Source organism: Lasioglossum baleicum, chromosome 6 (genome assembly GCF_051020765.1).
Source record: "Lasioglossum baleicum chromosome 6, iyLasBale1, whole genome shotgun sequence".
Classification (NCBI taxonomy): domain Eukaryota; kingdom Metazoa; phylum Arthropoda; class Insecta; order Hymenoptera; family Halictidae; genus Lasioglossum; species Lasioglossum baleicum.
In genome coordinates, this window is record NC_134934.1 from 17,336,459 (window position 1) to 17,363,680 (window position 27,222).

Consider the following 27,222-nt stretch of genomic DNA (forward strand, 5'->3'; position numbering starts at 1 on the left):
CTGCTTTAAATTGTACGTGCCCATTTTTGTCATAAATGCAATAAAACCCGCAGTCTAGTAATAAATAAGCGATCCTACTGGATAATCATATTTTAATGACTCAATGATTGTACAAATGGATCACTCTCGAACGTTTTCGCGTAACCGAGGAACAATAATAGTAATAAATACAAGAATGATTGTAATTATAATGTTCATTTCTAATCTCTAGTTACACAATAGCAGATGAAAACGTAAACAATACGCAGTTCGTATCGCGGGCGTATGCGTTCGCACGTGGATTAGTTTCCATTTTTTCCGATTCGTCACGCAAATATTGTGTTGTACAGCAAAGGAAAGAAACAAAGTAATGTGGAAAGACTTGTTACATTCTTATTTTACCCTATCTTTGTTTCGTTATAACGCGACCCCATCCCGGCGAATCCTGCTCCATAGTCATATACTATATTTCCCCTTACGATCTATAATAATTCTATCAACCATCTAAAAACTTCGTATTCACGGGACACTCGAATGGGTTGCTCCATTTTCTTTCTCTTCTTTCTCTCCCTCTCATTTTCTCTCTCTCTCTTTCTCTCTCTCTCCCTCTCGCTCTATTTATCTCTCGGTCACTCTTTCTCTCGCACAAATATCCGCATTCTCTCTCACTTTCTCTCTTTTCTATCTCTCCCGACCCTTTCGCTCTCTCTTTTATTCTCCCATTCACTCGATCAAGCTCTCCCTCTCTCTCTTGCCCCAGTCTTTCCTCCCCCATACCCCTATAATTTTCATTTCATTTCATATTCATCTGACCAGCAATATTTACTTCGTTTAATCTGGTGCCCGTAATTCTACCGAAGGTATCGTCATTATAATTATTTAAGTATATTACGTTCAACGGTAGTGATAAAGTTTATATCAATAAAATTTGTGGAGACTGTCAATAATCGTATAATAGATGATAAATCGTTCGACGATTTACTGTCATCGGGAGAAAAATATGAAACTCGATACTACTAGGCCAACTATCGAGAGATACGTCTCCGAGGCAGAGTGTTTTTTTCGAGCAGGTCTCAAGAAATCGGAATTCCCCGATCGTTCGCGCGCGTACTTCTACCAAATCCTCAGGAACATGTTCGCTTCTACCGTCGACTGAGCGGTTACAAATTGTACAAAAGATCCGTCGAATATTTGCGAAAACATACCACCCCCTCGTCTCAACAATCTCCCAATATTTTGTCGAGCTTATCAACCCGAGGCTTGTGGAAACAATTATAAAATAAAGTAACATGTTATTTTCAATGATAAGTCAAATAATGTAATTTCCCAGGTGCTCAAATTTTGTAAACTGAATTTCCAATGATTAATTTTGAATAATGATTAATTTCTCTATTATTTCATACATCGCAATGAATAGCATCCAGTACAACTGTATTTATGCTTTTTATTTGGGGTCCGCTAGGACTCCAGTATACCAGCCACATTTCTGAAAAACATACCAATTAAGGATTGAAATTAAAATGTTTTGCATCAATCTTAAATAATTTATAATAAAGTAAATAATTTATATTATCTGTTACTGTATGTACAGCTGCCATTACTTTGGAAAAAATATCCAGCCTTTCATCGAAACTGAGTGACTTTTTAAAAATAACTTTAGCTGAATGGTTGAAGTCATTGAAACTCTTTCCGATCATATGTAAGGATATTGTCGCAAATACCCTGCTATGATCGTTCTATATTTTGTATGTATTTAATATCGTGCGAGATATTTACTGCAAGGTGTATCCACAAGAAATTATGAACAAATTGTGAAATACACACGTAACAGAAACACTGAAAGTATAGAATCGAATATATTTTAGCCAATATCTTAGAAACTAAAAATAATTGAGCTAGATCCTCATTTGTACACTACGCCACTTGTCTCATCAATAACTATTATTTAACAAATAACGTTCGTCAAGCAAAACGTCCACATTCAGTACGATTACCTCGGCAACACATGAGAAAATCGTCGAGATCAAAGAGTGGTATCTTTCCATAAATGATCAAAGAGCGAAATAAAATCCGCGCGTATATACAGTAAATCAGAGCCGGGGAACTTGTTCCTCGCCGTGGCGCCGGCCCCCACCATTACTTTCCTGGTCTCCCACTCTTCAGCACCGCTCTTAGCTTGACTTTATTTCCAGAGTGGGAGAAGTGGCGCGGTAGCTATTTCTTTCATACGATGCCAGTCGAATGGTGGGGGACGCTACGTAGCAGTATCGCCGAGGAAATCGAGGGGAATACAATTTACCCCCTCTCTGATAACCAGATTAATACGTGACCAGTCTACGGTTTCAGTAGGGGATGTTGGAGCACGCTCATGGTGCTGGAATGGGACAGTGGAAGGGGAAAGGAAGGAGAGGAAAAATCGACCAGGTCGATTCTGGCGGCACTGGCTGGCTGGTAGGCACTGAGAACAGCGGAAAGAAACAATATACGGCACATGGGCCGCCAGTTCCCCGGCTATGCAGTAAATATATACGCTAGTGCAACGAATGAGCATAACCGGATCACGAGAACGTAATTAGGTATCGGAATATCCTCAGATATTCCCTCAGCAGTCCCGACAGTTGTCTCGATCACTAAAAATCCCGTGTCTCGTATTCTTCCCTGTTCTTTCCGCACGTTTGCCGACACTGCTGTTTCCATTTGTGAATCGATTTATTACTGCTCTTACGATTATTATTAGTATTATCATTATGTTTTAGTTGTTGGTCATTCATTCTTCCCCCATAAGAAAATGTTGCCTTTGATTGTCACGAGTCCTGAATAGAAATTACACACATAATGTGAACCGTGTATCGATATACGTCGAATTGTATATCCGAAGATTTCGGAGAGAACGTGGGAAAAGTGTGTCTCGTAAATCAATGTTCATTGCGCGTGGTTGTAGAAAGTCACAATCGCGTTTCCCGTCGAACGAACGATACGATGAAATCGCACGTTAAGTTTCGTTTACGTATTTTATTTTTCTTTTTCTTTTCGTGTAAAACAAAGAGACTCTCTCTCTCTCTCTCTCTCGAAGAGATTCTCCGGGGCGAAGGAAACAATCGGAACTCTGCTCGAAGGCGCGTCTCGACGTAATTTTTACCCGATCATATATGGATATATACATATACACCTATACATGTATATATATGTATGTACATATATGAAAGCGACAATGCAATAATACGAGCAACAGAAGGACCTTCGTAAATTCTTCGATCTGCACACAGGACGTCTACGGTAATTGATAAATAAGTATTTCATTATTTCTTTATCTTTCGCTGTCAAACATCGACCGACATCCTCTTACACGCATACGTAGCTTCGTACCCTTACAGACGCACGCGTGCGTGCGTGCTTGCATGCTTGTGTGTGTGTGTGGTGTGTTTGTCTTGCGTGAACGCGTTTTCGATGTGCATGTGTGCGCGCGTGTACGTGTATGTGTGATCGCACGTGTAGAATGCAGAATTTTGGTCGTCTCGATTTTCCGGACTCCTCGAAACGAAACGATCGGTTCGATCTAGGAATCGATTCTACCGTAACAGCGAGTGTTTATCATTTAATCGTACTACCGTGAGTATACTCGTTCTACTATTTCTATACATACATACATACGTAGATTATCGATTACTCTCACTCGATTCGACTGGCGTTCCTGTTCTCACTTTAGACGGATACGTGTATGTATGCACATGCATGCGAGTCTGACGTGTCTGCGAAATGAAGCGGACCGAACGTTATCGGTCATGGTAAAAATGATTATACCGCGGATGGTCGCGCCAATATTGACATTGCGGATTTTATGCATTTATGATAATAGTTTATATATTTACAATAACAAATTTTATGATTTCGGCGCAGGGTTCGATCATTAATATGAAATCGTTTGGAAACCGTTAAAATTCTTAAGGACTGGTCACAATATTAATGATCGAACCCTGCGCCGAAATCATAAAATTTATTATATATTCATTTTTCGATCGAGAAGAATTCACCTTTATTTACGATAACATGTGTGACGACAAACGAGCAGAATCTCAAATGCAGAATAGTAAAAATATTTTTACAAATCGAAAATAGTATTGTACATTGTGTTCGTGTCATTAAAATTATTTAACAAGGAAAACAACGTCTATCTAGTTCTTGCAATGAATGCAGATTATTTATACTTTCCATAAGAATCCGCAGTCTGCACTTACCGGCGTTACTATCTCATAGATTTCGAGTGTTGACCATCCACAGTTGAGTATTTTTTAAGGAGAACCATTCGAATTACGTTGCATTTCTCCTCCACAAAGTATGCAAAACGATCACAGAATGCGTGCATATCGAGATTACCGTATATATGTATCTACATGCATGTACGTAACAAAAGTGAGAAAGAACATTCGGCTTGAGGGAAGCATGGAAAGAAGAGTGATTTAACCTACGCTATATTTAGCGATCCGATCGTGTCGTTTCCATCGATCACTGCCAGAGTCGCTAGATCAAGTGTCCCCACTCTACCTTCCCTTTCCGCAACCGCTTGGTCACGTGACGACGCGGTACTGGCAGAGAGAGGGGTAACTGTGTCCCCTCGATAACGTGCTCCCTCATCTGACGACTCTGACCCTAAAATCGAGCCGAGACTGTGAGTCAGTCTGCGAACCTTCACGCGCACAAAGGGATCTCGATCAGTCTCGATAAAGAAATCGTGAAACATAACTGGATAGCGATCGTCGATGTTCCTGAAACTATAGAATCGAGCAACAAGGTCCGAGATACAACAATTTCGCGTCTCTGTTCTGCGTTGTAACAATAGAGAAAAATAATTTCAAGAAGAATCCGACGTTTTGATTGCACATGTCGTACCATGTAGGAATGTATACGTGTGTATGCAGGCGCGCATGAACGTAAGCACACACATACACAGATAGACAGACAGACAGACGGACAGGCAGACAGGCAGAGACAAACATACGGATGCACATACACGCACGTACGCGCGCACCAACGCATGCACACGCATACGCTTTCGTACACACGATCCTAGACTGATGTGTACCCTTAGTATAATACACGTATGCTTATTATTATACCAATAGTGGTTTCAAACTGTTATTTGAACATTCAAGGATACATTGTGCACGTGCGTGCACGCAAAAGAAACGCGAACCGATGTATATACCAAGGTATCGCTATCACTTCTTTTTCTCTCTCTCTCTCTCGATCAATCTCTCTCATTCTCTCTCTCTCTCTCGAGTATTCAGGGTACACGTGCTGAAGAAACGATAATGTGCACAGAACGGAAGAAATTCGTTTTTCCCCTTCTTCTTCTTCTTTGTTTTGTTTAATATTATTTACATGCTCGCGACAGAATGAAAGGAGCGCGCTGGATCGACCGTAACAAACGTAAACGGAAAGACGACGACGACGATCGCCCCTTAAATTGTCAGATAACAGTCTTCATCCTTCACTCTACATGTACTGTATACGTACATGCGTATACATTATTCATTTTATTTATTTATTTATTTTTTTTTTGTTATTGTTTGCTGTAGATATTTCTCTATATAAGTATAGACGTACTTTCTGTTTCTCTAATTTACAAGCATTAATGATTTAATATTGTGTCAACTTATCGCGAATACACCCATCAATAAGTGTGTGTATGTGTGTGTGTGTTACGAGGGTCTCGAGTTTATCGTTTATTTCGTGTTAACGTGTGTGTGTGTGTTCCTTTTTAATCAATTGTTCTGGACGACATTCCACACGGACGTTTTTCTCGCTGCTCGGATCTGGGTTTAGTCCTCTCATCTCTTTTTTCATTAAATAGGATCTCGTTTCTCTATCTCGCTTTCTCCTGTTTCCTGTGCAGTGAATATTTCTCTCTTTCTCTCCCTCCCTCCCTCTTTCTCTCTCTCTCTCTCTCACTGTCTCCGCTCGTCTCTCGGTCACGAGCATTCTGATCGCCGGGTACACTGTTTTAAGCAACGTTCAAAATAAAGTCTTCTATAGCGACGAGAACACTCGCGACCGAGGCGCGAGCACCGTTTGGAACAGCGCACATGTGGAAAACCATCCTGCCCGACGCACAATAAATGTATACATGTACGTATCCATATACGGAAATATATATGAATTTATCTACACTCGTGCCCGCGCCGATACATCTAATTTTCACCGTGCGTGTGTGCACAGAGAGACGCGTGCACACATAAGCGCGCGCACACGCATCAAACACAGCTCGAGCACATAATATCCTGTACACTTCTCGTCTTTTTCCTTTCTCTCAGTTCCCTTTCTCTCTCTCTCTTTCTCTATCTTTCACCCTGTTCCCAATCTCTCCCAGTCTCAGACCTCCATGTACACGCAGACGCACACAGCACACACACGCCGAAACACAGACAAGTCATACGTACACGTTATACAGTCGTTATACGATTCTCTTAAACTTCCATATGTATATTATATGTATTTATATTATACGACTTATTCCGTTAAACTTTGTTGTTTGATCGCTAAATTTGTTTTTCCTTTTATGTTCGCCGCGTTACGTCACGCCACGTTCACCCTACGTCACGTTACGTTGGATCACGTTACGTCACGTCGCGTCACGTCACGTCACGAGACGCCATTGTATTCTTATACGGATAGTTTAATTATCTCTCTATGTGTAGCATCTGAGAAACTGTGTTTCTTGCCGACGATAATATATTATAATACGATCGGTGACGGTGCCGATAACGGAAGGCGATGACGATGAGGATGACTGCGACGAGATATCATCGGCGATAGCGTTCGCCGGAGACAATAATTAGTGTTGGTAAACGCGTGAACCATGCGACAATAACAGTAACAGCGTTTTTGTTCTTTGTTCGTTCGTAGTTTATTTCCCGGCGACAATCGACGGCGCCGATGCCGATGTAGATTCCGATGCCGATGCCGATGGTGGAGTCAGTAGTGTGTGTTTTAGGTTTTTGTTAGCTGTGTGTCGTTGCCAGCGGTGTGATGGTAGCGATAATTAAACAGGACCGTTGACCATTCGAGAGGGTAGCGACGACGATAGAAATCGAAACGACGACGAAAGAAACAGGCGGGAAACAGTCTCGACAGTGTTCGACGAACACTGCGTTAATTAATTGAACAGTGTTAATGAGCAAAGTAATCGGAACGTAGCAGACGTTGCGACAGTGTTCGCGTAGTCGGGATAATGACGACGGCGACGACGATAATAAACATAGCGATGGCACCCGACGAGAATAAAGTACGTAGCAATGATCGTAATAATAAATAGTAGAGAATAATAATGGTAATGACAATCGTAAATTATAATAATGATAGTCCTAATAATATCATTCTTACATTATATACAGAGTTGATCACTCCATAGTTGCGCATTGCCGTCCATGCGGAATAGTTACAAGCAGAACCGAATCGAAAATCCTCGTTGCACGCGGGAGGAGCATGATGCGTACACAGAGTCGCCAGATGAACAGTCCCCACTCCACCTTCCCCTTCTACAACCCTATTCCCCCACGCTTCTGCCCGGTCACGTGACGTCTCTGTCGTGCACGTGCCCCGGCAGAGAGGGGGAACCTTCCTCCCCTCAATTCGTGCTCCCTCCCCTGATCTGGCGACTCTGCGTGCATTATAGGCGATTGTAAATCGTTTAAAGGGGCCGATGCGTGTGCCGTTAATTCCTGGTCAGATTGAATCCGGTTACGGTATGTATTTCAATGGGTGCAACAACAGCAACAACAATAACGACAACAATAACAGCAACAACAACTAGCGAACGCGAAAAATAGAATCTCGAGAATGGACATCTAACGCGACTCGCACACGGATCGTCACTCGGACGGTCGTTAAGCCACGTCCACACCGGAGCGACGTCGAGCGACTTCTTGTTGACTTCTTCTTCGACGAATCGGTGAATTTTTCGAGATACGCGTGACATCGCTAGTTGTCGCTTCGGTGTGGACATTGGTTTATGTTCCTTTTTTGCTTTTCTGGTCGTCGCTGGCTAGAGAATTTTTAGGTCGACCTTGGTCGTAACTAATGAGTAGGCTGCGGATCTTTATGCAAAATATGAACTGCCAGCAAGAAATAGAGAAGGAGTTGAATGGCATTTCTTTCAATTTTACTAATTAGTAGACTGCGGATATTTATGCAAAATACAAATTGTCAGCAAGAAATAGAGAAGGAGTTGAATGACATTTCTTTCAATTTTAAAACTTTTTGAGCAATTTTGCTCGTTTTAAACCGCAGTCTACTAATTAGTAGATTGCGGATTGTTTTGTCGAATAAGAATCGTTTTCACGGGAACGGGAAGTCAATGGGAGATTCAGTTTTCTCTTCAACCCTTCAGCACACGAATGAGGTCCGCCAGATCCATGAGTTGGGCTGTTTTAATTTTCTTTAAATGATCTTGCAATTCCATCAACTCTTGTTCTATTAGGAGTAGTTTTAGGCAATATTGCTACGATAGCATTATGCAAAAGCTCGTGTTTAGAAAACGTATCAACGGACGGAGCTTTTGACCCGTGTACTTCAGGGTTAAGTGCTTCCACTAGTTCTTAACTGTTGATCTAAGTGACTTTCCAATTAAGAACTAATTGTGAAACAATCGAAACTGTACCACGATCAATATAAACACAGTATAGTTTGTACCAATGTAAATACTATAATACAATCAAATATTATTCGTTGAATTAAGAAGACGATAATAAACTTCTGAAAGATGATACCAAACTCTACGAACTAATTCATCATTTTCAGTTGATCGGTTAAATCCTCTTTCTACTAAATCCGCAGTCTACTGATAAGTAATCGGTATAATAAGCGATCAGGGTGCGATAAATTAGCGGCAGGTGTGCTTCAACAGGTGCGCGATCGACCGCACTATAGTTTGTTGAGTTGAGAAGAAACACACAGCCGTCTCTAGTACAGGCCGGAACATGTGATGTGGCAACGCCGCGTACAGACAGAACATCGGTTCGATCAAGCTACTGCTTATTCGCAGAGAACACGCCGCGATCACAGTGGTTTTCCTCCCACCACTTTTGTCAGTACAGACAGAGACAGAGCATGCCCGGGTTTAGCATCAGAGGTGGGCATTATTTGGCGAAATAAATATATCTGGAATACTATTCAATATTTTAGATTTTATTTTGCTTAAAGAAAATAGTATTTTAAATAAGACATACAATTTCGAAAATAGAATATTTCTATTTTAACAATCTGAACCACAGGAGAAAATATTTCTATTTTAACAATCTGAACCACAAGATAAAATATTTTACTTTTTCCGTCGTTATAATACTCTGAGAACAATATTTCTTATTTTAGCAATAATTCAAAGAAGAAATGACACTGAATATAAGAAACTATATTAAATGGGTCGCATACAACGTTCATATTCTTTTAAAAATTCTTTGTTAAATAAACAGACAGTGTATCTCATTGTTAGGAAACTATTTATACTCGTAAATGTATGGAATTCGAACAAATATTTTCAGCAATAATATTTAAAATTGAAACTGGAAATAAATATTACTATTTTCAAAAATTACTGCATCAAATAACATATTATATTTTTAAAGTTGTACGCATATTTTAATTCATTTTTAAATATTATATATATTCATTCACTATTTAAAATACTATTTTATCCAGCTCTGTTTAGCATGGAACAGAACCTACCCCTTTTTTAACATTCTAAATATGGGTATGCTCTGTACCGACAAAAGTGGTGGGAGAAAAGATCCCGGGCGTGAAAACTCTCATATCCTGTCTGCCGTGATATAACGCTAACGACTTCAAGTCTCTTCGAATCGGACCGAGACACGGTTGCCAAATTTACCATTTCCGACCTGAATCAGAGACGGCCGTGGAAGGAAGAGCAATGTTTTCGCGAGAGGAACGGGAGCAACCGAATCGTTGATTTCCTCGAGAGTTGCTTAAAATTCTAGCTGTCTGGAGGACACCGACTGTCAAGAGGATGTCTCTTCGTTGAAAACGATCCGTCGTACACGTGTACAGGCAAAATGCTGTCCGTTCGAAATAAAAATAAGTGGACGATCGATCTCGTTCGTTGCACAGAGAAAACAATGACGACGTTCAACGTAAGCGTGCGACGTCTAACGTTTCGGGTGAACCGAAGAAAATGATCCCGGGGCCAAGTAGTGTTCCGCGTGAACGGCACGCGCGCGCGCGCGGGCTTTAATTCTCTTCACAATAATCGAATAAATTGATCGGTTTATTTCACGATGTTTTTTTTCTTTTTAAACTTAACCCTACAGTTTTTTTTCTGTTAGCCAGTTAACAACTACTTAAATTAAACATGGTTATTATAGCTAGATTGTTGAGCACAATTATTGATTTCTATGAGAGACTTTCGGGAAGCGCTGTGAGATGAGCTCATATCCCCAAACTCGCTGGCCGACTTACCCTTACGTGGTAAAGTGGTGGCCTCTCCTAACGAAGGTAACTCCCGCGGTTTCCAGATCGGCGAACCTTCAATAGATTTTCATAATAGCAAGTGCCGCGTCTGATCGAGCATATTCATTCACTACCTACATACTTTAATTGCACAGCAACAGAAAATAAACGAAAACATTCACGTTGAACCGTGGACGTGAAGTTCACGCATCTTCTCGTCAGTTTTGCCATGTGTACAGTAATGTCCCGATGCGTGTGAAAGAGATGTGCACGATACTGAGAAGCTTGATCTGGATGTACGACAGGCCTGGGAAACTCTCCAGTGATGCTAGAGAATCGTGGGACGTTGGACGAACCCCACTGTTGGCTTGCCTTCCCCCCCCTTTGACGTACCGACGTCTGCTTGTGTTGATTCAACTGCGCTCAAGCGTGCCTCTACTCCACTGCTCAGATTTACTTACTCGCTACGGCCGAGTTTCGAAGGCTACGCCCCCTCAGTGATGCCAGAATGAGCTCCAAACGGCGCTCATGTACTCTCCTCCTTACCCCTTCCACTATTCCATTCCAGCACCGTGCGCAGGCGCACACTCCACGGCCCCATCGCGCACGTGCAACGTGTCTCCCATTCGCCCCACTCATTCCCCGTCATCAGAGAGGGGGTTCATCATTTCACTGTGACTCCCCTCATCTGGCATCACTGCGCCCCCTCGATCCAGCCGCGCGTCTCGCTCCCCATGGCGCGGGGCTAGTTCGGAGATCCTCAGGCGCGTTCCATACTCGCTACTTGTGACGTCTAGGAGAACTAGTGCCGCCACGGGGAGCGAGACGCGCGGCCGGGTCGAGGGGGCGTAGCATTCGAAACTCGGCCGTCGCGAGTAAGTAAATCCGAGCGCTGCTCTATTCTGTCCGTGTGAGTTGCCTAGCAATGTCGTCAGATCGAGGAAATCGAGGGGAATACAGTTTACCCCTTCTCTGATAACCAGATTAGTACGTGACCAGTCTACGGTCTTAGTATGCGATTATAGTGGAGCAGCGAGGTGAGCTGTGCGGTGAACAAAAACGGATAGTAACGAGGAACAAAGAAAATACATATGTACTTTTTCTTTAGTATGTATCGAAATGTTGTCACGAATGTTGGTTTGTTTTCACCGCGCCGCTATCATCGATGCTCGCCGCTCCACTATAAGGAATGGCATAGTGGAAGGGGAAAAGCAGGAGAGGAAAAATCGAACAGTTTTGGTCGATTCTGGCGACACTGTGGCTTAGTGAGGAACGAGAAGCAACGTAAGGAGACGACGGTATGTCAGAGTGGGACAGCTGAGCCAGCGAAGGGGTTCGTCTCACGTCCCACCATTCTGGCATCAGTGCTCCTCTCCCTACCCCTGAGTCCTCCCCACCACAATCCTTTGAAGTAGATAGTAGGGGAACCGGTATACTGGTAGTGGGAGTCGTGAGGCGACAGCGGGGAAGAAGTGGCCCGGGCCGCATGTACAACACCGATTTAGATGTGAGCCCCTCATTTGTCGACTAACTTCACAATTTAAGAAGTAACATCGATGGAATAATTATTAACGATATCGAAAAATTTTTTAAACAAAATTTATATATTTTGGACGGGGTCGAGTAATCAAACTTCGAGTCTTCCATGTTACACTAGATTAGAACGAATACTAGAAGTGCTACCTTATCATGGATTAAGCTAGTAAACACGATCCAAATTGTATCGTGTTTGATCTCGTTTTAATCAGCCACAGATGTTGTGGCAAAGGTTTCGTAAAAAAAGATAGTTAATCACAGCGGTTTTCAAGAGAGATCAATGAATAATGCTTTCGACGAAGTTCGCGCATAGATCAAGACATTACTGTAGTGGAACTCCCGATGGACACATTCGCTATCTGCGTCATGTACATGCGCGAAGACCGTAATTTTGTATTTCACGCGAAGAGAATTGATTTTCCAAGAAGTTATTCAACAAGTTGCATACTGCTGTGAAGATGTTCACATTCTGCTGGTCAATCGCAACAATTGAGAATCAAAGCAGGAAATACAAGTAACTAAATTCACAAAATGTTTTCTTTCCTCTCCTTGGAATGAAAATTTTGATTCTCGGAGTTTGAAAGAGTGTTCAAACTGCTGAGAGTTAAAATAATTAATTCTTCTGTAACAATATAGAGTACATTTTAGTAAGTATTACATACTTAGAAAAATGTTGTAAGATTGGACGCTAACAGCGAACATGTTAAAAATATCTTCGATTCAGCTTTCCCCTAATTAGTCAATGAAAATGAATGTTTGCATCAATATCCACGGTCCAATTATCATTTTTATAGCACACTCGTCCATTTCCTTGTACGATACATACATACGTGTGGAATGATGTTGTGGAAGAAGTGACATCGTACGAACGCTCACAAGTAAAACGACGAGTATGCGACAAAAAATGGTCCTTTTTTTCCCGGATTCTTTCCAATTACAGGTTTACTCGACTTTGATTCTTCTCTTACCTAGTTCTTTCACTGTAATAGGTTGATAGTTTTCCGGTTGATGAGAGGACTGGATTAATCTTGCTTGACTGCCCGTACTTCCCGCTGAAATGGTTGAAGTGGTGCTCAAAGTCAAATGATTCGGAGTGCGGCCCAAATTTGCCTGCTTCTCACCTAAAAAAGCTTGCGAGTCTTCCTCTCCCTCAGACTTTGTCCCTGAATCCATCTCCACCTTCACCTCCCCTGTATCGTAAAGCAAAAATCATTATTCTCTGCATTAGTGTACAGTGCACGCAACGCGCCTGGCGGAACAGTTGCTCTCTAAAGGTAGGAACCGGGAATCGAAATAAACACAAATATTTTGCGTTCTTTACAAAATTCTATTCAAACGTCCCGTTCAAGAAGACATCGCTCATGCACAAGAAAAACGTCACAAATATAAAGATACAAATACTGGAGAGCGATTCACACGTTCTATGATAGTTTAACCCCTTGTGCTACGATTTATTTTCCGGTTTCAGTGATCAGAACTTTTTTGTAGATCGTAAATTTCTGAAAATGGAGAAAATTGATATAAATTGTATGCCTATGTGTTCTTCAACAGCTGTATATTAACAAAACCAAAATAGAATTTTATTTCATTTTTATTTTATTATTATTTTATTGATTTAAAGGAAATTATTAACATACATTTTAATCAGAATATGTACAGAATCTTCATCACGATATTTTCACGATATTGTAAGGCAAGGGGTTAACTAGCTGTGGCTGCTAGTAAAAATAAATAAAACCTAATAGGGCTAGCTATGGGGTTAGCTTTATAAGTATGCATTCACATAAAAATGTATTCATTAATACACTGGCGAGTATCTTAATGCAATAAAACGAGAAAACTGAAAAATTTTGAGTTGTGACGTTTTTCTTATGCATGAACGACATCTGTACTTGCGAAACTTTTATAAAATGATACGTTCCCCTACTTCCTCAATTTATTATACAGGAGTTGTTTCAAAACATTTATCAAAATGGACTTCATAACAGAAACATTAGCAAGCTTTGAACCCTGAACTATCTGCGCAATTAATGCAAATAAATTATATATATTCAGAATGTCAGTTTAACCGTGATAATTATTTATTATTGCTATAATACTATCCATTGAATATCTGTTGTAGAAATTGTTGATCGGTGGAGAACCAGTAGTACAACCAAAAAGGAGGTAATTCTACATAAAAAATACATAAGGAATGAACAACAACGTTTCTTCATGCGAGGCTTTATTTTCGAGAAAATCGACTTTGAAAAGTAAGAAGTAGAATCAGTGGGTCATGAACAGACACGCCAGACGATTCCTATTCAATAGCACGCGTGTTCGTCGAATTTTCAAAATCGATTTTCTAGAAAACAAAAGTTTATTCTACATTTTCGACTTATTTTAATTCGAATCACACCGTTTTGCTTGAGCTACCAGTTACCGACCACGTTGTATATTTTTATATTTCATAAACTCTACTCAAACTGAACCTGCTACTGTCCAGAATTTTTCTTTATCTATCCCCATTGTAACTTATGATGCAAGGACGTTTTTAAAAAATGGGTCTACGGTGCATGTCTCAAACCCGTCGAAAAGTTTCATGAATCTTTCGATCTTTGGCTTCATGGTTTGCATCACGCATCCGACAAAGATCAGCAAATTGTAGCTTCTTCGAAATCTTTCGAGATGCTACGAAATAAGCTACGAAATAATCCAGCACTCAGGATTATCTTATCTAGGTGTAAAAAGCCAAAGTTCCGCCATATGCACCTGGCGTTCGATCTCTTTCTTTGTGATTAGTGCATGCTATCGACAATGAGTAGTTGAGAACATTTTTAATTGCTATGGGATGACAATTTTCTTATTTGTGTCATTTTGTACGTACGGGGTGTTTCATTATTTACGGTACGATTATTTTATTTACTATTGTTTTATTTATAATTATAAGTAGACTGCGGATTTTATGCATTTATGACAAAAATGGGTACGTACAATTGAAAAAAGTAGAGGTATTAAAAAGATTTACGACCACCAGTGTACTAGTTTCACCTTACTAAGATAATTAAAACAAGAATGTTTAAAGTGTAGAATGAAACTTGTTCGTATGCAGTTCTGTATTCGAGAAAAAATTTGCCTTAAATATTTTCTGGGTACACGCGTACTCGACTATGTCCCGACCTAATCTTGCTGTACCGTGCTGTCCCAGTTCCAGTACAGATTTGCGATTACTGTACCGAGTAATCAAGAATACGTCAAGAAAGAGAATATTATCTTATGATAAATTTTATTATTACAGAAATGATCGGAAATGTTACCTACCCTGGGCAACACAAAATTATACTTCTATTAATAAAATAAAATAATAAAATTATATACTACTATACTAAAGTTTTTGTGAATGAGTTATTAGAACTCTACTCTCACAATAAGAGAACACTTAATTTTTCAACAAGATTAAATATGTACTGGCATCAAGACATAGTCAAGTGCGCATGTACTCAGCGAATATTTGGCAGTACGCTACTGTGAGATTAGATCGAGACATTGTCAAGCGCACATGTACTCGGAGAATATTTACAGACGATTTGATCGAGATTAAAAAGTTATACGAACTTTTGATGCATATCTTTTACTCATTTTCTGATATACCGAAGACCCTGTATATTTTTAGCTTATTCTTTCATGTACCATCACCTCCTTTTTCATTATATTGCGACTATCTTTATCGTTGCCTTTTTCTTATTTTTGAACGTGCTGAACGCGAAAAAATATTTACGAAATTAGCAATTTGAGTTCAACATGCAGTCATTTTATAAAGTACCAAGATCTTTCAGTTAGTTTGGTTTTCATACTGGCTGATATGCTCCCTCATTTTTGTTTTCTATCAGCAGAAGGACCAAAATCATGGCAACAATCAACACACATTTCTCAAAATGTACTCTATAAAAAATATACACAACTCGTGTAATTTTGATTATTGTTAATTAAAAAAAAAGACTTAAGTACTCTAAATACCCATAAATACGTGTGCAAAAACTTAATACAAAAAGGTCGATAGTTCTTGCGAAAAATATTCCTAAAAATTTGTGAGAAAACGGCACTGAGAACCACAATACAGTATTATCTCCGTAACTGTTGCATTGTTCAAGGGTTTCCGATAATCCGGGGAAAAAATGTTTCCAACAAAAAAGAGTTGAACAGTATTTAAACATCTACAAACTTCTACACATAAAATTGCGAAAAATAATTTTCCTCAACAAAAAATAAAAATCATTTTGATTTTTGAAATGTTAAAATGCATTTTTTATTTCGTAATGTTATAGTTGACGTTAAGACGAATTCAACGACCTACTGTATTATGATTAGTGTGCGGATGTTTATGCAAAATAAAAAATGTTTGCATTGATTGCCAGACGCAGGAGCCATATAAAAATTTCATTCTTCTTTTAATTATCTTGTTAAGGTGGAACTAGTACACTGGTGGCCTTAAATCTTTTTAATACCTCCACTGTTTTAAATTGTACGTGTTCATTTTTGTCATAAATGCATAAAATCCGCAGTCTAATTATGATCTTGAGACTTTCCGACCTAACTACTCCACTGTGAGACAATACGACAGTTACGGAGAGACTATTGTAAGTATCCAATCGTTTTGTCTGGTTTGGTGATTCTAGTGCTATTTACAGGTGACTAAATGATTAGCATTCTTACCGGACGTATCGCTAATGGTCTTGCTTCGAAAACGGAAGATTTGCTGGGTAACAGGCCCGGACTCTTCCGTCTCCCTGTCCTCGGAACTCTCATGTTCCATAACTTGCTTCGACGGGCAATACCTTCGTTTAACGTTATGCGTGGTCGATAATGGTTGCGGCTTGGACGCCTTCTTGGTCAGCGGTGTCGCAACCATTTGGTGCACTGCCCCGTTGTTGTTGTTGTTGATGTTGTTGATGTTATTGTTGTTGCTGTTTCCGTTTTGTCCTTGGCACACCGACTGTTTCTCGAACTTCTCCACGTGCCCGGTCGACATTCGCGGCGAGATCGTCATCGGCGATTGGCTCAGATTTTGTTTTGTCGACGGTATGCTCATGTTCCGAACCGATTCGCGAATGATCTGCCGAATCGTCCTCAAAAAGGCGTTGCGGAACTCTGTCGTGCTGATGGGGACAAACAGAGCAGAGATAATTAGTAAATAAATAAATAATAAAATACGATTTTCTAGCTACTTGACTAGCTCTAGTTGAAAGAAATGAACGCGTGAAATATAAAACAGCGAATACTTGAAAAGATTTAGAATCAATTCAAGAAGAAATAGATTTTTGTTCAACTGTTTCCTGAAATTGTTATGTTGCGCGAAAATCTCCGGTCTGGTTATAGAAAAATTGATCGTGATTGTAAGCTTACGCAGCTGCACCACCTTTTAAACGTCGACACACGCACATAAATCAAACTGCATTTTAGGGAATCCCCAGTTTAAACGATACGAGAGTTTCGGTAAACAATGGCGTTCGACGACACCAATTTGTTAGATACCTGTTGGAGAGCACATATACTTTTTCCGATCTTCTCTGTAATTGACTTCTTAAATGGATCAACTCCCACAGGAAGTGAGACTCCATGTCTTTCGCGGAGCTAGCCCGCACCTGCACTTCCGTCACAGGAATCAGCACTTGGTAGCGAATGATTTCTACCTCGCTCGAATTCGCTTTCGTCGAAACACCCTGTACGCAACAAGGAACATCCACATGTAACGCATCGACTGTCGGGCAGCCGCGCATCGTATGCCATACTTACCATGAGCTTCTTCTTTTGCCTGAGCCTCTCTTTGCACAGGAAGACCACGGCGGATTTGAAAACGAAGCACATAGCGTGTAACTCCAGACCTTTCTTGATCTTGCCAAGAAAATCAGAAATATTGAGCCACTCAACGCCCCCGTAGTAGAGCAGGTCTCCTGGACTTAGGTCGATCGGCTGTTGAATCACGATCGTTTTAGCGATTGTGTCACGTTGTGTAACTTAAGTCGCGATATATCGCAAAGAGATGTGCACGAAGTTTGTGAAAAATCCAATGAAACTTCTTTGAATTATTAGATCTTTTCGAAACATTTCTCGATACACAGTAAATCTTCTATTGACGCAAAAGCCACGGGGAGGTTCGTTTGCATCGATCGTAGAGGGACACTATTCTTTTTTTGAGCTTCAAAGGCCGAGCCGAACGTAGAGAAGGACAGCGACTGCGACTCTCCGCGTCTCTTTCTTTCCCATACGCTGTTCTTCCTTGCGCCCGAAACGTTCATCGTCAATTAAAGGTGCCGGCGTTCCCGTGCAACAGTGTGGTCGCACACGCACACATCGCTAGATCCGGCTAGGTCTTACAAGGTTTACGAGAATACAAAATGACGCTTCAACATTGCAATGAGGAGTTCTGAAGCGGTCAATTGTGATTCCTAAAAGTCAAATCTATGTGCGTCCGGTGCCCAAAATGCATATTTTTACGTTATCGAGGAATAATTTGTAATATTCGGCAGATGCCGCCTGTCACGAGGCATCCGAAGCAAGCATGATATCACAAGATGGACGCCACTAACAGATTTTTTTTTGTATCCATCGTGTAGCACCTTTTTGCGTCGATAGAGGATTTACTGTATTTGTGACATTTCTCTGCTTAAAATGAGCCCAAACACGATATACTTCGGATCAGATTTACTAGTTTAATTCAGTAGAGCCTCGATTATCCGAACCGATCTCTGAGCTCTCCGCTATCTGAATACGATGAAATCTGTGATCCATACGGAACATGATTTAATTGATCTAGCACTGTAGCTAGATTAGTACGGATAATCGAGGTCCAGGGGGTTAGTACGATATATAGGAGGAGGAGAGATCTCTTTGTTTACCTGCTTGCATGATTTTTGATGTTGTCTGAACAAATGATCGAAGATCGCACCGTATTCCTCGTGAATTCTTTGCATTTCGTTTATGTGCTCTGCCACTTTCTCCATGCCTTTTAGCGCCTCTGTAATTAACAACGATAGTTTATGTAAATCTATAAAACTATAATTATTTTCTCCTTTTTAGTGCATTTGAATATGAGCGTGGTTTTTAAAAAGTTTTTTAAATATATTTTTTAAGGAGTTATGTACGAAAAATACTATTTATAAAATTTCGTATTTTTCGTTAATAACTCCTTAACGAAGCCGCAGAGATCATTTTCGCAAAGGAAAAGGTCACTTAAAATGGCTTGAGGAATTAGTATCTTCAAGGAAGTACAACATTTTCGGGTCATCCTGTACAATTGTTGATTAAAAAAAGAATTAGTTCGCATTGGATTGAGAGGCTTACCGATTAAATGTTGATGTTCGTCGCTTCGTTCGTCGGTGAGATTCCGCAGCTGCTGCAGCAGCAGTGGATATTTCAGTATTCTTTGAATAGGCTTGATCAGATAGGATTCCAAAGTCGATGAGTGTTGTTGCCTTGGGTTTCTTGCCTGCAAGAACTCTTGTAAAGCTTGATTTCCCTCGTCTGGAACAAGCGAAAGACGTTCAGATCGAGAAGCCAACGCTTCCACGAGGCTAAATAAAAGAGAATCTCCTAAGAGGGGTACTGTTAAAATCGACGCTACTCCGAAATACAAGATATGAAGATCGAGAAGAAAGGTAGTTCCACTCACTTGGATGGAGAACTTTTTGCGCCTTTGAGTGGCTGGCACAAAACGAGCTGTATAGCTTGAAGTGATTTACGTAATATAAGAAGGCACTTCCAATGGAAAACAGGACACCCTTTAAAAATCGTACACTCGTCGTTACATTAGAACGAAGCGACGCAACGTACGTGCTAATATCTATGTATTGTCTGCATGTATTACATATATGTAACGCATTTAGATTATGTACGATTCTTCGTGCAAGTACATACCTTAAATTGACTGGGATGATCGAAATTATTGAAATCAGCCTCCATCTCGATCGCGTGATCGAGATTCTGCAGAAACTGTCGTTGAAACGTAACGATTTCCTGAATGTTTCCAAACAACGCATTTATTTCTGCATTCGATAGGAAAGTCTCACGTTTAAGGGGCTCCAGGTAGTTCTCCAGCAAATTGTTTAAATTCTGAAAATAGAACACGTCAACATAACGTAAACATTTCGCGAGCCGATGACTCGTGAAACATTTTTTTCATTGTCCTACGCCCTCGAATTCAGCCTCCAACTTTTTAAAACTGATATGTGCTCAATATTTTTCAAATTTTCGTCAAAATCTAAACGTGTAATTTGAATATACAGGGTGTCTCAGAATTCCTTGAACATCCGGAAATGGGAGGTTCCTGAGATCATTTGAAGCGACATTTTCCTTTGCAAAAATGTCGTACGCGGCTTTCTTCAGGAGTTATTAACGAAAAACACGGACCAATCAGAGCGCGGCTACAGCGGATTAGTTCTGGCTGGGCCAACGGCGACACGGGACCTGTCGCCGAGTCGGACTCCGTTCGCTGTAGCCGCGCTTCGATTGGCCCGTGTTTTCGTCGATAACTTCTTAACAAAGCCGCGGACGCCATTTTTGCAAAGGAAAATGTTTCTTCAAATGATCTCAGGAAGTTTCGTGCACCGAGAGTAAGAGAGCATGGTAGCTTTAGCACTCGTGTTTGCTGCCACGATTGAATTTTCCTGTTCAGAAGACGATGATAAGAACACACTCACCTTTACGTAAGTCCGCTCGGTCTCGATCAATTCTAGAATGACCTTTTTGAGTTTTTCGGCGTCGCTCAGCTGTCGGCTAGGCGTCATAGCCTGCGAATGCGAGCTGACAACGCTGCCGGTAGGGCTGGACTTTCTAGTTTCGCCAGGCGATCGGCAAATTCCTGTCACTTGCTCGGCTGTTTTCAGCAAGTTTTCGATTTCGAACGAGTTTGTGCGAGACGACGCTTGCTTGCCATTGTCGGCGTGAAGGGTCGACGTGCATTCTTGCGCGATGCTCTCCTTACCTACATTCATAAAATCGGTTTTCATTAATCAGGTTCGCCACAGAGAAAAAAAAGAACGCGAGATCAGAAGAGGGATAAGAGATCAGTAGAAGTCTTACTCCATCCAGGTGCCGGAACGATCAAGCCGGAAATCATTTCGTCGCTTATAACCGGTGGATCGGAGGGCGGTGGTGGACAAACCAAACTCTCAATTATGTCATCCGTCACCCTCATTATACCCGTGAGATCCGGCGGTTCGGTTCGCGACGACCTCATCATCATACACAGGCCAACCTCTTCTTGTAACACGCTCTCTAGATACATCATGTCTAGATCGCTTACAATGGCGCCATTGATCACCATGATCTCGTCACCTTTAATGATACCTAGAACCAGGCGTAATAGCATGCATCTTCAGACCGAAAGGTCACATCGAGAAAAACACAGGGCGCCGAGGGGGAACGAGTTCGATTTACTAAAGGGAAGGGAGTAATCCACGCGAAAATCAATATCTCTCAATGCCATTAAAAATCACAAGGTTCCGATGCGCGTGCGAACCGTAATCAGGGTCGTGTATTCTGATATCTACCTGACCTTCGTTTTCAAATTAGATCGGGGAAGGGCAAGGAAAGAATACATACTGAGAATACGACCGACCAATACGGCACCGCTTCATACACAGTTACATTGTCAACCACGTACTTCGTATTCTAATAAATACACTGCGGATCTTTTTATGCAAAAATGCATTAGAAAGTATGAGATAATTTCCATTTAATTTATGTGAATACACGCGAACTTCATTCATACTTATCTTTTTCTTTGTCCACCCACTTATTCTTCTCAATTATAATTCATAATTACACTGTACTTTCGAATTGTATTTCAATTGAAGAACGAAGTACATTGTAATTCAATTGAATAAGAGACCAGAATTACAAAATACATCATAATTTAATTGAATGAAGCGACTGAATTTCGAATTACGATAATTGAATTACTTTGTAATTATTAGACTGCTGATCTTTATGCAAAATAAAAGATGTTTGCATTGACTGCAGGACACAGGAGCCAAATAAAAATTGTATTCTTCTTTTAATTATCCTATCAAGCTGAAATTAATACACTGATGTCCTTAAATCTTCTTAATTCGTCCACTGCTTTAAATTGTACGTGTCCATTATCGTCATAAATGCATAAAATTCGCAGTCTAGTAATTATAATTCGTAAACTGATTCAATTGTAATTCAACACAACTCTGCTTTCGCGAATGTTTCCGGCACAGCATACGGGGGGGTTTAAACGAATTCCCGACCGATTACAACTTACCGTTTTGCATGGCCACACTCTTGTCCTCAACCCTGCTCACATAACAGCACAGTTCGTCCTGTCTATCGGAATTTTCGATTAGCTCTGCCTCCACAGAGAAGCCCCACATCTGTTCGAGCGTGTTCCTTTGCAGTTCGACTTGGTACAAAATTTTCGCGCACACTTCGACGATCTCGTGGGTATGCAACTGAAACAAGCATCGCGAATATATATCGTACATCGTCGTTGGCTTCTACCGACGGCAATCTACATGCTTATTGGAGCTTACATAAGTATCTATCGCGTCGGTCCTGTGAGGTACGAAGTAATTGTGGTCTTCCATGTCCCGTCGCTTTTTAACGCGAACGAAGTGCTCCATCGGGTTCAGGTTCTTTCTGTTGCAAGCACTTGCTAGGAATTCCTCCACTGTCATGGCGTCCCGCAAAAGCACCGACACTAGCTGAAAATCATTTTCATTCGTCATCTCATTTCAGTCTTTTCTTTTTGCAAACCGTCGCAGTTTTACTGGAACATTAACTGGGGAAATTATAAAACAAACTCTGAAAATGACCGAGATGAGGACTCCAGAGGATGATACATGTGCATATCTTTGGTACAATAAAAGAAGAAGACATTTTTAAAGCAATTTCTAGCTGAAAAAGTACTACAATGAAGATGTATGAATACTTTGAAAAATTAGAGCCTAATGGGGTCCAAAAGCTTGATCATCAAAAGCTTGAATTTTATGCACTTATCACAATAATGAGTGGATGTAATTTAAAACAGTACATACGTACAGTGGGTGTACAAAGTGTTCGTACACCTTTTAAAAACTAATAACTTTTTTATAACTACCGAACGACCTCATGTTTTATAATCAATTAGAAGCATTGGTTTACGAAGTGATGTCCAAAAAAAATTGCATGCAATCTTGTAATCATCCTTAATTTGGAATCATTTCATAAACCAATGCTTCTAATTGATTATTATAGAAAACCAGGTCGATTGGTACAATTATAAAAAAGTTATTAGTTTTTAAAAGGTGTACGAATACTTTGTAAGTCCACTGTAAGTACATACGTAAGAATTAAAAATTGTATAATTTTCAAGAAAGAAAATAAATGTCTGTTTCACATTACATAATTTTGTATAAACATCCGCTATCTACTAATGACAGAAATGAAACTTTTACAAAACCATTTGCAAACTGACTCGGGTAAATTCAAACACGGCACAATTTTATTATAGTTTACTTGTGTGATTCACGAGTGTTTGGATAATAGAGCAGTTACCAAGCTTCAGTGCTAGATGAAATTTTTAAACAGTTTGATCAGATTTAGTTGCACTAAATCACTAATTGCCCGAGTAAGCATGCCGCGAACTATGTCGTGTTTGGACTCGTTTTAATTGGAAGAGCGTCGCGAACACGTTGGAAGGTGTTCGACAAAGAAATCATTTTCGCTCACCTGATTTTCGGGCACGCATACTTTCACGGATTTTTCGTCGTCCCTCGATGAAATTTGAAGGGACCGCCTGCTGGATACGCTGTTGGATCTCGAGAGCAATGGCGGCCTCCTTTTGGTAGCTCCGCGTCCGGATAGCAGGTTGTTCAGCAAGGATCGACTTCTCGCGCAGATGAAAGCGTGGAACGACGACACGGTGAAAACGCCCAGCTTGTTCAACGTCTGCTTCGTGGCGCGGGAAACGTACGTCAACAAGATCTGGAAAGAGTAAGAAGAGACGATGAGTCGTGGCGATACTTGCGCCAGGATCGAAAGGCTGTCCCCTACTAATCTAGCGGAAAAAAAATGGCGCTGGTACAACTTGCACGAGATTCTATTTGCGGGGTTCAAGTGATCGATACGATGAGTCTCGGATGTTAATGGAGGATGTACGTTCCCGGATATATCGGGAACACCCTGTACACGAGAATCTACCCTGTACCGTTCGTTGTTGCGAGAAAAATCTAATCCGTAATTAACAGAGCCGAGGCTGTGCGTACACATCGAGTGTAAGAAATGAGAGTCCGGTGCATCGTTTTTGGTGGAAAAAAAAGTTATCGTTTTATTTGTAGAATAAGTCATACGTTTTTCGTTCCTCGACATATCCCCCATTTTGGTGACTTTGCTCCGTCTTTCGGGCACTCGATGAATCCCCGCTTGGAAGAAAAAGTCCAACGTTTTAGAATGCGTTCAATCAGTGCGACAGTGTGTTCGAGTGATAAACAAGAATAAACAAAATGATATACAAATCATTTCATCTTCGACATCGGCAGCAGTTCTCTTCGATTGGCGTGCGAAAAGTGTCTTGGGGTTGAGATGATTGCGTCTCTATTGCGAAGTTGCGCAATGCTTCGTACGTGTTGTAGTGCGAACTTTAAATTAATTTTTCGTGATTTATTCTTAATGGAGAGGCGCCGGATCAATTGGTAATCGCTTAATGCTATTTCTCGTGGCCCAATTGGATATCTCTACGATAAACGAATTATTCTCGATCGAAGCCGTACAAAGGGAAACACATTGTTAATTCCGGTGCATTCTTGCCATCTCTTTCGACCCAATCACTTTCTAACCTTTGAATCGATAATGTTATAGTATGTATTGTTACACAGGGTGTCCGAAAAATGTCGGAAAACCTTGATTGATTCCATAGGTCATTGCGAAGTAATTTTTTCCGTCGCTACAATGCTGACCGCCGCTTTATTAACGAGTTATTCACGGAAAACACAGACCGATTGGTCCTGGTTTTCCGTCAATAACCCCGTAAAACGGGGACACCCTGTTATTGCTTCCGATGTAGCGAATACTTCAAAAACATAGGACAATAATACAGAAATAACATATCTTCGGAGGTGTTGAGAAAGAGATTAATAAACATACGAACCCTGCGTAATATTGCGTAATGATTGTACGTGTTATTCGCGTGCTCACTTCTTCGAGATAATTAGAGAAATCGTTACCGCGTGCTCCTCCTTCCCCAACCTTTGTTTTAAATGTATGGCTGATCTAAGGTCTGCAGCAGGATTAAAAGCGTTGCAGGAATCTACAGCTGCTTACTTTTGGATTAGGTAACTCGCCGCTTTGCAGACTAGCCATGTAGCACCTGAGACGGAACTGCTCGCAATGGAGCCGTTCCAGATTCTCTTCCCACTGAACGATCTGGCCGTTGATCTGCTGCTTCGTTTCCACGTCGGACACGACAGACTGCTGAAGATCTGCCATGTGCTTTAATTTGTGGTCCTGCAAAAATCAGGCATACAACCGTTTCATACTGATCAACCCTGTCCTCTCTCCCTCGGTTTCTTCACACCACCGATACAAGAATGTATACTGATAACTAGACAGAATTTTATCACAAAAATTGAGCAGCTAGAATTGGAAATTGTTAAAAGATTAAGGTTAAGTGTACCTACACATATAGGTGCATATAATAAATATGTATATTCTATTCTTTAAACGGTCCCCATCACTGGCTATGCCATCTACCCCATTTTATAAGTAATAAATATAATGATTGAAAGATTAGAATTCAGACAAATATTTAATATCTAAAAATTTCATACTCGTTTCTTCACTTTGCGAAAATAAAAAGCTATTGTTTAGCAATAATATCGACTTTTTGGACCACTTTCTTCATTTTCGCGGGCCTGTACAACTTCCTCTTTGTCGCGAGCCACACGATCCCCACCATCAGTCCGTTCCCCCACTACTTAAGCATGCACTTTACGTCACCGCCCACCTTAGCGGTGGGAGAACGGGCCCAGTGTGGCCCGCGAGTTGGACAGGGGTCAATGGAAGAGAGATTTCCATTTGGTTCATGTTTCTTGCCATCGCGACAGACAATTTTTAGTTTGCATGAAGAAAGTTTACTACTAACAAGTGACAGTAAGTGTAAATTAAAATCGTAGAAAATTAAAACAATGTCGGTGTTATCTCCAGCCTATTAAAATCATTAAAGGTAGAAAATTGATCGAGAAAATGTTTGTTTTGGGGAAGGATTCATACCCAGGCATTGAGAAAATGCTGGTGTTTACTACTTACCGATTCTATCGCCTTCTCCAATCGACAAATCTCTTCCTGCAGTAGATGAAGAGTGCCAGTCTTGCCACGATGACGCGCGAACGCGGCAGCACAAGCCGAATGGATGCTGTTTACCCAATTCTCGAGTTCCACTTGACAGGGTGCCTAGTACAACCGACCAAAATGTCTTTCTCTGTCTTTCTCTCAGAAAATAAGATAATGAAGCTCGAAAATTTACCAAGAAAATATTACTATATTCCAGAGATATTTATAAGCCCTTCGACGTAGGAGAAAACAAAAATGATTGGAACTTAAAGTGGAGAAAGCGAAAGTTCTCTTTGCTCAAAGGAAAATTTAATTTTTCAGAAGGGCGAGCTAAAAATATCAGCGGTTTCCTGCTACGGAAATTTCGGGGAGCGTACACAGGAAAAGGCAGACGCGTCTGTTCATGACTGACTGCTTCCACTTCTCGGAAATTCTAATGCTTACACGCTAGACAAACTTTCGAAGTCGATTATCTTGGAAACGAAGGTCCATATTTCACGTTTTTGACATGTTTTCATGCAGATTATCCTTTCCCCGGTCGAGTCACTTGTTCAGCGACCTTTTGTGGCGAGCTGAACCAAACACGAACGACTCGTGCTTCCATGATACATGGAATGCACATTACCTCTACATATAAAATTATACACGTATTGAAAAGTTATCAACTTTTGCGAGTCTTCTGCGCATACGAAGTAATGGCAATGTCAATTATTTTATTTACAGAAGGAATTACGGAATTGGTTATACGAAATAATACAGGATGTTCCAAAAATATAGTTCCTTGAAAGATATGATGCCTAAAGTAATCTAAAGTAATTTTTTCCTTTGCGAAAATATTCTGCGTGGCTTTGTTGAGGAGTTATTAAGGAAAAACACGGACCAATCACAGCGCGGCTTCGACAGACTCCGCTGAGCGTGGCCTTGGCATTGGCCGAGCCG

At 40.7% G+C, this 27,222-nt stretch overlaps 1 protein-coding gene across 8 annotated transcripts in view; it reads right to left on the reverse strand.

The window, feature by feature from the left end:
- Nucleotides 1-75: 75 nt before the first annotated feature.
- Nucleotides 76-27,222, reverse strand: part of Sif (guanine nucleotide exchange factor still life) — a 63,497-nt gene continuing 36,350 nt past the window's right edge. For 4 of the 8 annotated variants that reach the window (XM_076425047.1, XM_076425049.1, XM_076425048.1 and 1 more), the window contains exons 14-30: nucleotides 26,260-26,403; nucleotides 25,276-25,458; nucleotides 24,306-24,377; nucleotides 23,686-23,940; nucleotides 22,509-22,679; nucleotides 22,241-22,427; nucleotides 21,031-21,297; nucleotides 20,649-20,932; nucleotides 19,867-20,061; nucleotides 19,622-19,730; nucleotides 19,294-19,473; nucleotides 18,849-18,967; nucleotides 17,746-17,922; nucleotides 17,485-17,672; nucleotides 16,666-17,108; nucleotides 12,942-13,163; nucleotides 76-10,512 (exon numbers count right to left, since the gene is read on the reverse strand). In XM_076425047.1, the coding sequence (XP_076281162.1) occupies nucleotides 10,334-10,512; nucleotides 12,942-13,163; nucleotides 16,666-17,108; nucleotides 17,485-17,672; nucleotides 17,746-17,922; nucleotides 18,849-18,967; nucleotides 19,294-19,473; nucleotides 19,622-19,730; nucleotides 19,867-20,061; nucleotides 20,649-20,932; nucleotides 21,031-21,297; nucleotides 22,241-22,427; nucleotides 22,509-22,679; nucleotides 23,686-23,940; nucleotides 24,306-24,377; nucleotides 25,276-25,458; nucleotides 26,260-26,403 (3,375 nt within the window). In that variant the 3' untranslated portion in view covers nucleotides 76-10,333. The remainder of the gene's footprint in view (nucleotides 10,513-12,941; nucleotides 13,164-16,665; nucleotides 17,109-17,484; nucleotides 17,673-17,745; nucleotides 17,923-18,848; nucleotides 18,968-19,293; nucleotides 19,474-19,621; nucleotides 19,731-19,866; nucleotides 20,062-20,648; nucleotides 20,933-21,030; nucleotides 21,298-22,240; nucleotides 22,428-22,508; nucleotides 22,680-23,685; nucleotides 23,941-24,305; nucleotides 24,378-25,275; nucleotides 25,459-26,259; nucleotides 26,404-27,222) is intronic. The other 4 variants (XM_076425052.1, XM_076425051.1, XM_076425050.1 and 1 more) reach the window with 3 other exon arrangements.